The sequence below is a fragment of the Notothenia coriiceps genome, unplaced genomic scaffold (assembly GCF_000735185.1).
Source record: "Notothenia coriiceps isolate Sejong01 unplaced genomic scaffold, NC01 NC01_scaffold00002209, whole genome shotgun sequence".
Taxonomy (NCBI): domain Eukaryota; kingdom Metazoa; phylum Chordata; class Actinopteri; order Perciformes; family Nototheniidae; genus Notothenia; species Notothenia coriiceps.
In genome coordinates this window covers 93,687-107,877 of record NW_011334910.1, presented here as the reverse complement: position 1 = coordinate 107,877, position 14,191 = coordinate 93,687, and the positions used below count along the sequence as shown (strand labels likewise).

Sequence of the window (14,191 nt, the reverse complement as noted above, 5' to 3'; positions counted from 1 at the left end):
AAAACATGCTGATCCCCAGGCCACTTTCTCTTCCTTTTAAGAGTCTATCATCTGACTTTAAAAATGATGAGATGAGAAAAATATAATAAGCGCAGCACACCAACTTTAATCAAGTGGCAAATAAACAGATCTTTTTTGGGGGTGGGGTGCTTTTGTTGACCAGTGTGATGAGCTGCTGCTTAAAAAAGGTCATGCAAGAATATATAAAGTTGTATTGGACTTAATTATTCAAAGCACGATATCAACTCAAATATTTACAGCCTGGTTGGGTGATTTCTGCTTCATTACCTGATTCTTGGTCCAACAACACCTTCATTATTGAAGCTCATCTTATGCCAAAATGGTCAAAGAAAACTATTATCACTGTATACTTTACACTTGGATTATGCATTTCCACCTATCTGTGTAAGCACAAACACATACATGAAACATCAATAATTGTAAATGAATCAAGGACCATCAATAAAACACAAAACAGCCCTCTTTGATCATGACTAATGACTTTATTTTGCCACATCAATAGCACAGTTAATGACACACTACCAGCAGCCACAGTACTCAAGGTTCTTTATTTGTCATACAAACATAGCTACAGAGTAGTTATGTCGATGAAAATCTTAGGTCAGGCTTCTCCAACAGTGCAACACAATAATAATAGTACTGTGGAGATCCTTGTAGAGGAATTGAAAACAATGTCTCTTTTCTCTAAAACAATTTCACATGTGAAACCTTGACACACCGCACCGTGGCTCTCCACACATTTCATAACAGTACATGTGATCAATATAAAAGAAGGGAATTTAAAAAGAATACAAAATAAAACAAAGTAGAAAGACAAGCAAAGATGATCATACACACCAGGTACACAGAGCAAAGCATATTGGTATTATATAAAGCAATACACACTTTATTAACAAGCGACTGAGTGTCTACAAGACAAAGCGCTGAGTCAGGACGATCAAGCCAAGGCATCGCTGCACTCTGAAGCGTGTGCGTAGATTCTTTTTTTTAGTGCATGAAGATACATTTCATTAGCTAGCTTATTCCTCTTGTGAACGCATACATTCTAGCATGTGTGTTAACTATTATGAAGTGGGTGTGTGTGTGTGTATGAAGTTACAGCTAGTGCTTTCTTTCTCTAAAGAAATAGATATCATTCTTTGGATGAAGGAGTAACATGCAGTGACTCTGTTGTCAATCAGCAGGTATATGGATAACAGTTTTACAGTTTCAGGATGTTCTTCTCTGTACATTGTTCCATAAACCACAAATTATATTCCCAAAATGTTTCATTACCAAACTGCTCATTGTCAGATATAGAACTTACGTTATAGTTATTATGTGTTTAGAAATAAACAAAGAAAGTAAAATAATACAGCATAGGTAAATAAAAACGGAAGACAAATATACATGGAAGACTGATATTGTTCTTTGTATGACTACAATCAGCTTTCACATATTCAAATTAATAATATTCATAACATTACATAATACTTGCATCGATCAAGCTTGACATTCATAGCAGCACTTTACCCAGGGTGTTCCCTTTCTGCAATAGTTATATTAAAGACCTCTGCCCCTTACCATGTTCCCTGTTTCTTTCTTTATCTAAATGTTCACCCAAAGTTTTCAGTAAGAAATTGCATTTTCTCATTGCAACATAAACAAATGAATCTGTTTGTCACAATTCAGTTTTACTAAGATAGGAGGTTCAACTAAAAAATAGGACAAACCTATTAGTGAGTAAAGTGGGCTTTAGAAGAGAATATGAGATACATTTAGAGTTATATATATACATACTATATTTAAACTTTGTTAAAATAGGTTTCTCCTCTGTATTGTGTACATTTGAGTAAGTTATTTCTTGTTCAGCAACATTTTAAAAGTTGCACTTTTCAAAAATAATTCTGAATGCTATGAGAAGAATTACTCAGTAAAATGTAATACCAAACAAAATATTTGTTTGTAAAATAGATCAAAACAAGCCATCATTAACTTAAAAAAGAAATGATGCAGATAGAAAGGCATGTAATAAAATGGGATCTGATATCCATTCAATATATTTATATTCTACTACAATTTCTCTTTTACATATTCTAATGTTATAAAGTGTAGTCTACACACATCATGATACTCTAGCTGCACCCTTCTGCTGTAAAGTGCCAGCTGAAATGTTTGCAATTCAAATTAGCAAAGAAAGAATCGAGCATTTATTGGATAAAATATGTTTACATCAGTGAATAGATGTTTAACTGTTTAACAGATAGCAATAAGAGTTTGTGTCACTACTGTGTGTTATGTACTGTACTGTACTGTACTGTACTGTACTGTAGTGGACACAGGAAATAACTTGTGACATGAATGAGTGGCTTCCTGAATACTGGACGGGATGTTCAACATCATCGTAAAAGCTTTAGGTTTGCAGTATTTTGATATTTCTTTGCAGATTATTAGTTTGATTATATTAGAATAAAAAAAGAAAGATTAATTTGCGAGAAGAGTTAGAAGAGATTCAGCATGTTGGTGTTTGTAAACTATTTTAAAGTACCTGGTTAATTCAAAAAGTCTCTGACTTTATCATGTTATTTGATTTCCTCACAGCTCATCATTTAATATGCTCGTAATGTTTATGATAAGTAAAACAAAAAAGCAAATCTCAGCTGTCTACTCTGCCTGCGGTTCGTTATGGTTATTTTCCCCAAAAATCGGAAGGGTTTATATAATCTCAATGAAAGCATGCCCCACATTCATTAGCACCTTTGAATCTGTGTGTTCTCTTGATGAGTAACGACATTCAATCTTCTGTTAATAATGATCTGTAGTGCGTACCATCTTTTTGTATTAATGGTTTTATAGGACTGAATATTTAGAATGGCTTGTGATTGCCTCGCCAGGAACCAGACGACCACGTGCCTCGCCTCATACATTTTAATTCACCAGATGCTTCCCTTTTAGCCTTTTCACAGTAGCTTGTAAAGAGTTTCCTACATCACCCTCCTTCCTGCAGGCACACCAACCATTTAGCAGTAATGTGCAGCAACACAGTCCTAATGCATCGCTTCCCTTTTTAAAGACCGTTATACGTACAGGAAAGCCAGAGGTACTATTATTGAGAATTTAGATAATTTCCTGTGGTTGGCAAGTGTGATACCAATGCACGCTCATTTTCTGTATATGTAACCCTTGTATCCTGTAAGTCCCCCTGTGTTAGCTTGAATTATTGAAGAAATGCTTCTGCACTTTCATACCTTTTCATTTAAAACTTCCCTATAAACTCTTCGGACTAGCATGGCCAAGAAGCGTTCCTGGACGAAAATTAAGGTTTAGCAAAATTGCATGTGTTAGGGAAGTAATACGTTTCTGACTTGATAAACGAGACTTTAATTGTATTGGATGTTTTGATAGAGTTTTGCTGTTGTTAAATGCAACCCCCGTTAACTTAAATTAAGTGTTTTGACACTTCAAGAATTTGGGGTACCATACGCTGCTGAGTAATTGTTATACAAATGTTAATTTTGGGGGTTGAAGTATTCCTTGAACTCCCCCTAGATAGATAGCCAAGATACATGAATTTATGTATATCATAACTGCTTAACAAAAAAAAGACATCACTGCCCACATCCTCCCCTTCACCCCCCATCCTCCTTACACCAACCTCTCTCTGCTGTCCACCACCTGCACCACCTGTTTGCGAGCGTGGGCGAGGACCGGAGTGAGGGGAACGACTTGAGCACCGGGTGTGGTCGCAACAGGAGTCAAAGCACCAGGAGTGGAAGCTACAGGTGTGGCAGTACCAGGGGTTGAAGCAGCGGGTGTTGTAGTACCGGGAGTTGAAGCGGTAGGGGTCGATGTTCCAGGGGTCCCTCCTGGGGTCGGGCCCGGTGTAGTACCAGGAGTGGCAGGGGTGATAACCACAGAGGACGGACCTGGACTTTCAGCCCTGATTCGAGCCTCCAGACGTGGGGTGGAAGGGATGAAACGAGCCTCCCTGATCCGGTAAGGACTCCTGTAAGTGGAGATGGGCGATAATTCAGAGCCCCAGCCAAGATAGCTCCCACTGGAGGGGGACTGAGCATCCGCGCTGAAGTACAGCGTGTGGCTGGACTCTCCGGGGAGCGATGGTCTTTTATCCGGTGAACTGATCATGAGAGAGGAGCGTCGCTCAGGTGACCAGACGGGAGTCTTGATGTCCAGCGAGGCTACGGAGGACGAGGCTTCGGTCAGGGACATGTTACTGTCGATGTGACAGAAGCTGTCTGGTTGCAGCGGGGAGGAAAGTGAGGGCGAGGCGTAAGCAGCACTCAGAAAGTCATCATCACCTTAAAAAAATCAAGTTAAGATTACTGTAAGTGTGTTTAAAACATCTCCTAAGGTCAAATCATGCTTGAGATACAATTATTACAAATGACATGTATCATATCATTAAAAAAATAAAGACATACAGGACCAGAGAGATATACTCTAACTTTAGCAACAATTTAGTGAATTAACAGCCATGCCACTCTTAAGTGTTAAAACCAACCTCTTTCTGATGGTGTAGCTCTGGACTCTTCTTCTGCAGACTCCTCCATGATGACCTCCTGGAAAGGGGCGATCTCTGGGAAATGTCTCAAATCCTGGATGGTTGTGGGTGGAGCTTTTCTAACTGGTCTGGCTATGACAGTTGAGAGAGCCGGCTTTGGAGGTGGGACGTCCGCTAGCACCTGAGGACGAGACAGAGAGCTGAGCCTCAGACTGCAGACACACTGAGAGATACTGTTAGCAAATGTGATGGCTGACCCCTTGATTGACACAGGTTCTAAAATGGTTTTATATGGTACACTGTGATTATTATAGCTGCACTGATATTTCATTAAAATTGGTGCAGTCTTTGTGTTGCTTTTAGCTTTTTAGCTTGCATGTGTCTGCATTACCAAATCCTACACATACAGTAGTGGCTTTGAGTGTAAATCTACAATTATGTTTATAATTTATATTATCAATTAAATTAATATTTCTTCCAAAATAATAACTAAATAAATAAATTACTCGCTATAACCTAACAATTGTATATTAAATTACATGACATGTTACTTTTGATGTAGTTATTAGCACACGACTAAATAAATGAGACTTGGATTATACTGAAAGAATTTTATAAAAGATTTGTATGAGGTTATCATTATTTTGTTTGCTTATGTTTTACGTGGCCACCATCTACTTCAATTCATCAATAACTTTTCTTTACAAATTCAATGCAACACGGGGTGAGTAATTGATAAAGAGGGATAAGTGAAACCCAGATCTTGCCTGTGGAACCGGGCTGACCTCAGGTGGAGCCGGTTGAGGGGCTGGTTGTGAGATCTGAGGAACCTGCGGCGGCATAGGTGGACCCTGACAAATCCCAGGACAAATTACAATGAGAAACCCTTTTTAAGTAGTATTAATATACATTGCACATTAATCCAAAGGACAGATATATCTCCACTCAAACTGTTTTTAATGCAGTCTCACTACTTAATGTAATTGCTAAAAAGAAAACGCAACACACCCGATGATGTACATCAGGGGAGTGGATTTCTTCAGGCAGACCCATCAGTCCGGCCAATCCCCCCTCGCCATACGACGACCAGATCTTAGACACATCCCCCGTCTTCATGGCTAAGCGAATCAGTAGCCAGTGGTGATGTTTCCAGCCTTCCCATTGGATAGGGAGATCCATAAGGGTCCCGCCTCCTGATTAGATTAACAACCATAGGATATTAAATAGATAGATAGATAGATAGATACATAGATACATAGATACATAGATAGATAGATAAACAGACCGGTCAGTGTTGTTGCATGGCGATGGAAAGTAGGCGTGACTTTCTCCTCCAATGATAGCGTAGATCCACGCTCAGCACAGCCTATTCCCCTGTGGCGAATACTCTGGAAAATCTCAAAGGACTTGGGATGGAGGAAACGATAATACAACACCAACGCTATGAGTCCTGGTGAGAGAGGGGAACAGGTAAATATTAGAAAACAGAGATGACTTGAAATGGAGGCGTTCAAGTGTGTGGAAAAACGTCTTAGTATTTTCATAGTGTAGCCGTGTGTCTCACCAATGAGGAAGCTACAGAACACTGCAGCTGGGATCCCCACAGTGTCCCAGGACACCATGGTAAACAGCCACGAGAAGGCTAGAAGAAGAAAAGCGTTCTCTATGAACATGGCCTGAAGAAGAATAAAAACAAAAACATGGGGGTGGTTAACTTTCATCACAAATGTTATGTGTTGTTTTTTTCTTAATTTTCTAGATAGCCCTGCCCAAAAGCTCCGACACACACGCATGAACTGACAACACACACACACACACACACACACACACACACACACACACACACATACCAGGTAGAAGCCAGCCATGCGATATCTGGATTGGCCGTACTGCACATTGAGGAAAAGGAAGATATGAACAGCTCCCAGAACGAGGTTGAAGAGTCTCCATCGATTACTTGAACGGATGATGTCAGTCTGCTGAGACACCATCCAAAACGTTGCCCCCAACCAATGCACACCTGAAACACACACACACACATAACCAATTACATGTTTTAACATTTAAATAAACACACTTATTGACACATCCTGAGAAGATGAGGTCAATCAAGATTCAACGTCTTGAAATACTTAAATTATTTGTTCACTCTTACTGAATAGCCATACAGAAAAAATAGGTATTTCAGCTTTTGAGGGGAACTACAGTAGGCTTTAAACTCATGTTATTGTCCAGAAAAAATATGAGTTTTGGGATGAAGCTTTGGCAATGAGACTTACCAATGACTCCCAGGATCCATTGTTTGAAGATACGTGTGAAGAGCATGAGGATCGCAAATCGAGATCCTAACATACTGATCTGCAGACAAAGAAAATATACCCGGGCCGTTACACAAGCAAAACCAAACATGTGCATATGCCAATCATACTTAGTGTGTATACTATTGTCTGGTGGACAGCTGTGTGAAGATGCCCACCCTCCACACGAGTCGACAGAGCATGGCAGCGGGGGTCATCTGTAGGTGTCCAGGTCTGATGAGTAAACAGGCTCGGGCGTAAAGGACCAAGGCCCAGGCAAGAGATAACAAACACACCCCAAAACACACCGAGGCTGGAGGGGAGAGGGAGGAGGAAGGAGGCAGAGAGGATAACAAATATGAATACTTTGATATAATGTGACACACATCATGTTCAACTTAAACACTGGAAATAAATGGCAGATACATTGGTTGGTTTTTAAAGTAACATTATTTTACCTTAAAGGTACTACTTTACTGTGTAATATATACCTGGCTGCTAAATCCTAAGAACTGTTACAGGATTTGTATTTTGAAAAGTATTTTTTTTATTATATCATAACTTAGTACTTTTTTCTAACATATGTAACATTAAGCTGTCTGTGGCTCTTTCCTGCTGTAACGATGCACATTTCCCCTCTGTGGGACTAATAAAGGTATTCTGATTCTGATTCTGACTACCTCAAAATAGTTTTGATGGTACTGTATACAGACTTATAATAGGCATAATGATACTTGTGTCACTCCCTTTCTGGGCCCGTCCTCACCTTATCATATTATCCTACTCGACATTTGTGTAAAATCTCAAAATTAGCTTAAAAGTTATTTCCAAAAATGTGGTTTGCGCGGTCACAGTGACCTTGACTTTGACGAGCAAAATAAATCAGTTTATCTTCCAAGTTAAATACACTTTTTTGAAATTTGAAGAACTTTCCTTAAGGCGTTGATGAGATATTACGTTCATAGATAGACTACCCGAAAACATAATAACTCTGGCTTTGACTGTCACTGGCGCAGAAAAATAGGAATCATTGATGCTCTAACTTTGTTCTGATTATGTTATGCAGATCTACTGGGCCACCTGACTTGTACATTTCCTTTTAGGCTCTCATTACCTGGAGATTTGATTCCTATATCAGTGCAGATGAGGACATAGGTCTGCAGCAGCGTCTGAGGGAGGGTCACCACCAACGCCTCGAACAGACGCAAGGCGGACACGTCAGCCTGCTGCATGATCTCTCCATACAAATCATAGTCCTGCAGACACATGCACTCCCACAGCCTGTGGAGGCCAGATGTAGATAAAGAAGAAGATATATTAAAAAGAGAAACAAACAGAGAGGAAGAGGAAATGCCTCCATATACATCGTTAAGTCATCAAACACAAACACACTTTCAGCATGTCTGATTTTTTTCAGGAAAACTGTACAATTTTCTCTAGTTAGAACTGGTGTTATTGGGGTTTGCCCACCTTCTGAAGATACCCAGGTGCAGTATGTGTGTCCAGGTGAGAGACTTCCTGCGGATGCGTCCATCACACAGGTACCACAGATAACTGAGCCACTGAGGACCCCAACCTGGGAAACCCAATGAAACAAATATAAATATAATCTTTAACTATCTTTGTATGTATGTATGTATGTATGTATGTATGTATGTATGTATGTATGTATGTATGTATCATCTATCTATCTATCTTTCTGTCGATCTATCTATTTGTCTGTCTATCTATCTATCTATCATATTACATTTGTTGTTGGTCTCTGTAATTGAGGACCCCCTGATCTCTTGTAAATATAGGAAGGATATGCTGTTGTTGTTGTTGTTGTTGTTGATGATGTTGTTGTGGCTGTTGTTACCTCACCTGGCAGCAGGAACAGTGCAGTGAAGCCGGAAAGATGGGCATAGCAGTAGTTGTGACCCACCCACAGATAGTACACAAAGCAATAGATCACTGGGGAAAGAGGTGACACACACAAAAGCTTAAATCTATTGATAACTACAATACAAAATCCCAAAAGTACTCACATACATAGAAAATACGGACTGAATCCCAAAGACATTTCAGATTAATAAGTATATCACATTGTGCATATTTGGAAAAACCTTGCCTTCATACATAATTGCAAGCCATTAAAACAGATCAGCTCTTTAAATCACATGTGTAATATCACTAATGTTCAGCAATAGGATAATAGCTCTCTTGTTATTGTACAATGGTGATGATGTTACACTAGAGCCAAATGTGTAGCAGTGATTTGTAAGATGCTGCTTATGTTGCAGTGCTGAAATAAGTGTCATCATCAGCGTGCCAGAACATAGAGAATGTTGTATTTTGTTTTCATATGACCTCTGTCCTGCATCCCTAATGTTTATTGACAACAATATGTTGGCTCCTCATCACTTACAGACCCCCACCCCCCCCCCCACCCCCACACACACACACACAAACACACACACACACATCACCCTGAGCTCTGCAGCTCTCTCTCCACCCATGTAATCTGAAACGTTTTAGCTGCCAAACGGAAGGTGTGTCCGGGCACAGCAGGCCCCATTATGGGGTACGCCCATCCCCTCATCCATTCATGCACCTCCAAAAAAAAGGGCGCTGAAATATGACAACATGGCTCCTGTGTTGTTCCCCTCAGGAGCTGAAATGACACAGCTGTTTACAACAGTAACTCTGGGAATCACTAGCATGAGTCTGCAGTTTTGCTGCATACAGGATTTCATATTATGCAGTGCATAAAAATAGGAAAGAGGCGCACTGGTGCTGACTGCAGACTCTGACTCTATAATTCATCACGGCTGAAGTGAACACACATGTTAAACTTTACATGTAATATTATTATCGATTTTACACACACCAAAGGACATCCAGAACCCTGTCTCTTGTACAATATGAGAGCATCTGTCTTGCAGCCGCTGTAGCCCTCACACAATGACACTGTACATCCTTTCAGTGGCCAAAAAAAAAGCACGCGGCCACATGCACGCGCACGCCTAAAAAAGTCAAATAACATACAACAAGGGCGCGCCTGGACACATGCTACCACATTATAATCAACATAAACAGTGATAGTTATATTGCACTCGGTATTTTGTAATTACTGCGCAGGGCGTGTACGTGTGCGTGTGTGTGTGTTTGTTGAGTGTGCGTGCGCGTGTGAGTGTGTCCCAGGTAAGACTCACGCGCCGTCCTCTCTGCAACGATGAGAAATGCGGTAAAGGCGAACACGCAAACTTGGCAGCACGGCATGCAGGCGCCCCCATGTCCCGGCGCGGAGGAGTAGTCTCTCATGGCGGATTGTGATTGTGGACCTGGACGGTCAGATCCACGGTGAGAAACACTTAGTGCGTCCGCAGGGTGAGGATGTTCTGGTCCGTGGCGAGAGTCGGTCCAGCTGCTGCAGCTCTGTCTGATCCCGTCCCAACGTCACACCGTCCCGTTAAAGCGATAGCACTGTAGAGAGACTGAAGCAGACAGGCACATGAGAGATGTTCGGAAACATGTTCAGCTTTGCACATAGCTTACAAATTATCAATCGTGAATGTATAGCCTACATTAGGTTTTACATGTTTAGCTTTTTATATATTTAAGAACATGTCCTTACATTAAGCTAATTTATCACATCTGAGACATAAATCACCGTAAAACAACTTTGAAATGTGAAAAAAATATCAATCTAAATATGAAATGTTTCGAGCTTTAAATTCGATGTATCATTTGTCTTTGATATATAAATGCAACTTATTTTTTTACACATATTTTGAAAAATTACATATAACATGTTGCTTGGATTAATCAGAGAGAGTTTGATTGACACGGATTAGTAATATAATATGAGTATTTTAGACTTTTAGACTGACTAATTGGAAGATTGGAAGATTTTATTGGAAAAATGATTCTTACTGTGGGAATGGTAAAATTGAGCATACACTAAACAAATAAAGTATATAGCCTACACGTTTTTCTTAAAGTGCATTATTCTGTGTTAATGGGATAAAATATATACTTTTAGGAAATTATTAGCATATCAATATATTAAAAATAAGATATAAGTGTCGAATTGGGGACAGAAATGTTGCTTCATGATAGGAATGAGTTGTTTTTCATTTGGCACTCTCCCTTTGACTTTAAGCTGTATACTGACATGATGAAGGCTTCTCAATTCTCTAATTTCCCCTCCTCGACTCCTCCACTCGCATCTCCTGTGGGCGGGACTAAGACACGAGGATAAGAGTCGAGGAGGGGAAATTAGAGAATTGAGAAGCCTTCNCGTTCCTAAAACAAATCGGATGTGAGTTCCCACACAAAGTAGAGTCTCTCTGAGGCTCTGATGAACAAAGAGAAGCTCCATGGATTATCTGATTTTAACGGGTTAGGGAACGGTCATATTTGATTTCGGTTCAACTGAACTGTCCTGAACTCAGAGAGACCAGCAGATTGTTGGAAAACACGGAAACCAGTAAATATCAAGGAAACAATATTCAGATAAATAGCAAAAGTTGCTTTAAAATTAAACAACAAAATGTCCTCTGTTTTTTTCCCTCTATGAATAAATGCTAAAAAAAAATGACCTTATTACCTAACCTGACATCATTAAGAAAAATGCCGGAATACAAAAAAAAGTTTACTTTCTTTTCGAAACATTTTTTTTCATAATTCCCTCAGGACATCATTTTATGTAATATGGCAATTGATGTGATGGTTATTAATTATGCCGTATATGGCCCACGAGACCATTTGTTACGGCCCTCGAGGTCATTTATAAACACACGCAAAAAAGAAAAAAATTAAACAAGCAAGTGCATGTTTTTCCTGGCCACGGTCAGGGTCCTTGAACACAACATGAGCCTGGTGTCATCACGTGGTATATGTCTCGTCTGACAGGGGTGCAGTTCTGAGGAGAGCACCGGAACGCTGCTCCGGCACTTCCAAAAATGGCAGTACCCATAAAAGTAAGCAATAAAGTAAACAGGTATAAAATACTATATGACAGTAAAGAAAAGTTGTTATTAGCTCGATTATTGAGGACACACTTAAAAAAAAAAATTAATTAAGAAGTTTTAAAGAATTGTAAGAGAATACACCATGACATTACAAGTTTAATTTTATAACGTGAGGTTGGTTGCTTTCAGAAAGTGCCTCGTACACTTATCCCAATATTCTTTCACAATAAAGTTATTAGTAAAGCAGGATTCATTCAAGTGTGCAAAGAAAGCTGAGTTGTCTCCACGCAGCTAAACGCCTCTAAAGGCCTCTGGGAGTTGAAGTCTTTCTGAGCCGCTGAACTGCAGACTCTCCCCTCATCTTAAATTATAGAGTCCTTTAAATGCTGCATAAATAATGTTGTCTGCGAGCCCTACACGAACATGTGAGTACACGATGAGCCAGAGGCAGAAAGTGGATTAGCCTACATAAAGAACTGAGTCGATTACCAGTCAGGGTTTAGGTCTGTACTTGTATTTATGAGATAGGCAGGATCAGGGACGTGCACAGGTACGGGCTAATGTTGCCCGGGCAACAGCCCGTTTGCCATTTTTGTCTGACCTGCCCCTCTGGAGAGAGCGAGAGTTTTTTTTTTCTATTGTGGCCGAATCAACATGATAAGCCCACAATTATTGTAGCGTCTCGCTGCAGGAAACACACCTTGTCAGCGCTGTCATCTGCGCCCAGTCATGTGACTTTGTTTACAATCTGACAGCTGGAAGCAAAGGAAAGCCCTCCGGCCTCATATGGCTATGGTGATCACACCAAATGCCTGCCTGGCGTTTCTGTGTCTTTTCATCTGTAAACTCCCTCAACGGGGCCGCTCGCTCTCTTCTCTTGATCACCCTCTCAGGAGAACACTTCACTGTCCCGCTTCATTGTAGGATTTCTGCCATGTCTCTACCACTTTAGTTTGAGCATCTCTGTTATTAAGTTATGGAATACTAAATAAATAAGTAATTAGATACCCTACCGTCACTGCGCTCATAAAGAATGATAAGAATAAGAATAATGCGTCTTGAACTGGTTTAATTAATTAGTGATTTTATTTAAGGTAATTAGTTACAAGCCCTATTTTATCAGTAGTCTATGTCTGCACAGCAGTTACAATGGTCAAACTACATTAAAACAGGATTGTCCCCATTTTTTCTTTAATAGTTACTAACATTAAATATTTTAATGAGACCGAAAAACAAAAAATGTGTCTGAATAACGAATTTAGCAGTGGATATAAAAGTCAAATGAGTGTCAATTGCAATGACAGTGTTGTGTTTTTATTTTATGAACCTTTTACATTAAAAACAAGGCCCTTTTTCCAGTTTAGAGCAATAGCCCCTCCAAATGTCTGTGCACGTCCCTGAGTGCAACCATAATGCTGATGAAATTGAGTTTGACACCCCTGCACTACTACCACTGTATATTTGTATTTGTTATCTCTTGAATATTAATTACAAAACCTTGGGGCATTTTACTTTTATATTTATTTATTTGACAATGGGAACAGATGACCCTGCCTGTGAGTTCTCTGTTGCTACAGGCCACCTTTGCTCAGTGTAGGTTTTTGGCCAGAGCAAGACCCCTCATTATTTTTGGTCTGTGCGTGTTGGTGTGCGTGTGTGTGTTACATAAGACGGCTGTTCATGTGGTGAAAATCAAATCATTCCCATGACTGAGTCAAGTGGAACTGAGGGCCTCTCAGACTCATCCTCGCTGCTCTCCCCCTCTCTGTCTCTCCGTGTGTTGTCCCTTCTGTCTATGTTTTTCTTTCCTTCTGCCTTCAAACTACTCTTCTTCTGCTTTACTGCACTTTTCTTTTATATTGTATCTCACTCTTTACCTGGCTGTCACCCCCTTTGCTATTTATGTCGTTTGTCTGCCCCTACCAAACCTTTATTAAGATGAATACAATATTAAGAAAAGAAAAGCTTCTGTATCATGAACCTCCAACATAACTAATGAAACATTAGAAGATACAAAGCAACCTTATTATTCATTTAGAGTGTTTGCGTTCGCCAGTTTGCTCGGGTTGAATTGTATAATGGGACAGCCGACCTGAACACACTGTCTGTCGTCTCACTGAAGGTGACCAGAGTCTTCCACAAGCTGCTAGCTTACCAGCTGTAAGTATTCACAACGGCCATGTTTGTTGTTTTACGTTCACTAATTTTGGGGAGTGGCTTTAGAGAAAGGCCTGAAGAGATGGGCTGTCATGTGTTTCCATATAGGGACATTTTTGCAAGATTAAAGCCACTTCCCCGGCTAGTGCTGCTAGCTACTGCAATTGAACAAGTGGTTTGCAATACTGTTTTTTTTTTTTCCCGGTTGTATAATTTCAAACAATAAAATTCCTCATAAAGTTACTCAGAAGTAACCTCCC

The 14,191-nt window shown here is 40.0% G+C and overlaps 1 protein-coding gene across 1 annotated transcript; it reads right to left on the bottom strand.

Annotated features, from left to right (window-relative positions):
* Positions 1-493: 493 nt before the first annotated feature.
* On the bottom strand, positions 494-10,243 carry LOC104966676 (XK-related protein 5-like). The gene is made up of 13 exons (XM_010795904.1): positions 10,014-10,243; positions 8,683-8,772; positions 8,290-8,395; positions 7,934-8,100; positions 6,999-7,132; positions 6,802-6,880; positions 6,373-6,542; positions 6,087-6,198; positions 5,808-5,972; positions 5,531-5,715; positions 5,290-5,373; positions 4,523-4,703; positions 494-4,319 (listed from the first exon to the last, which is right to left on the bottom strand). Exons 1-13 carry the CDS (start codon positions 10,120-10,122, stop codon positions 3,646-3,648), a joined length of 2,256 nt encoding a protein of 751 aa, XP_010794206.1. The 5' UTR covers positions 10,123-10,243; the 3' UTR covers positions 494-3,645.
* Between the last annotated feature and the right edge of the window lie 3,948 nt (positions 10,244-14,191).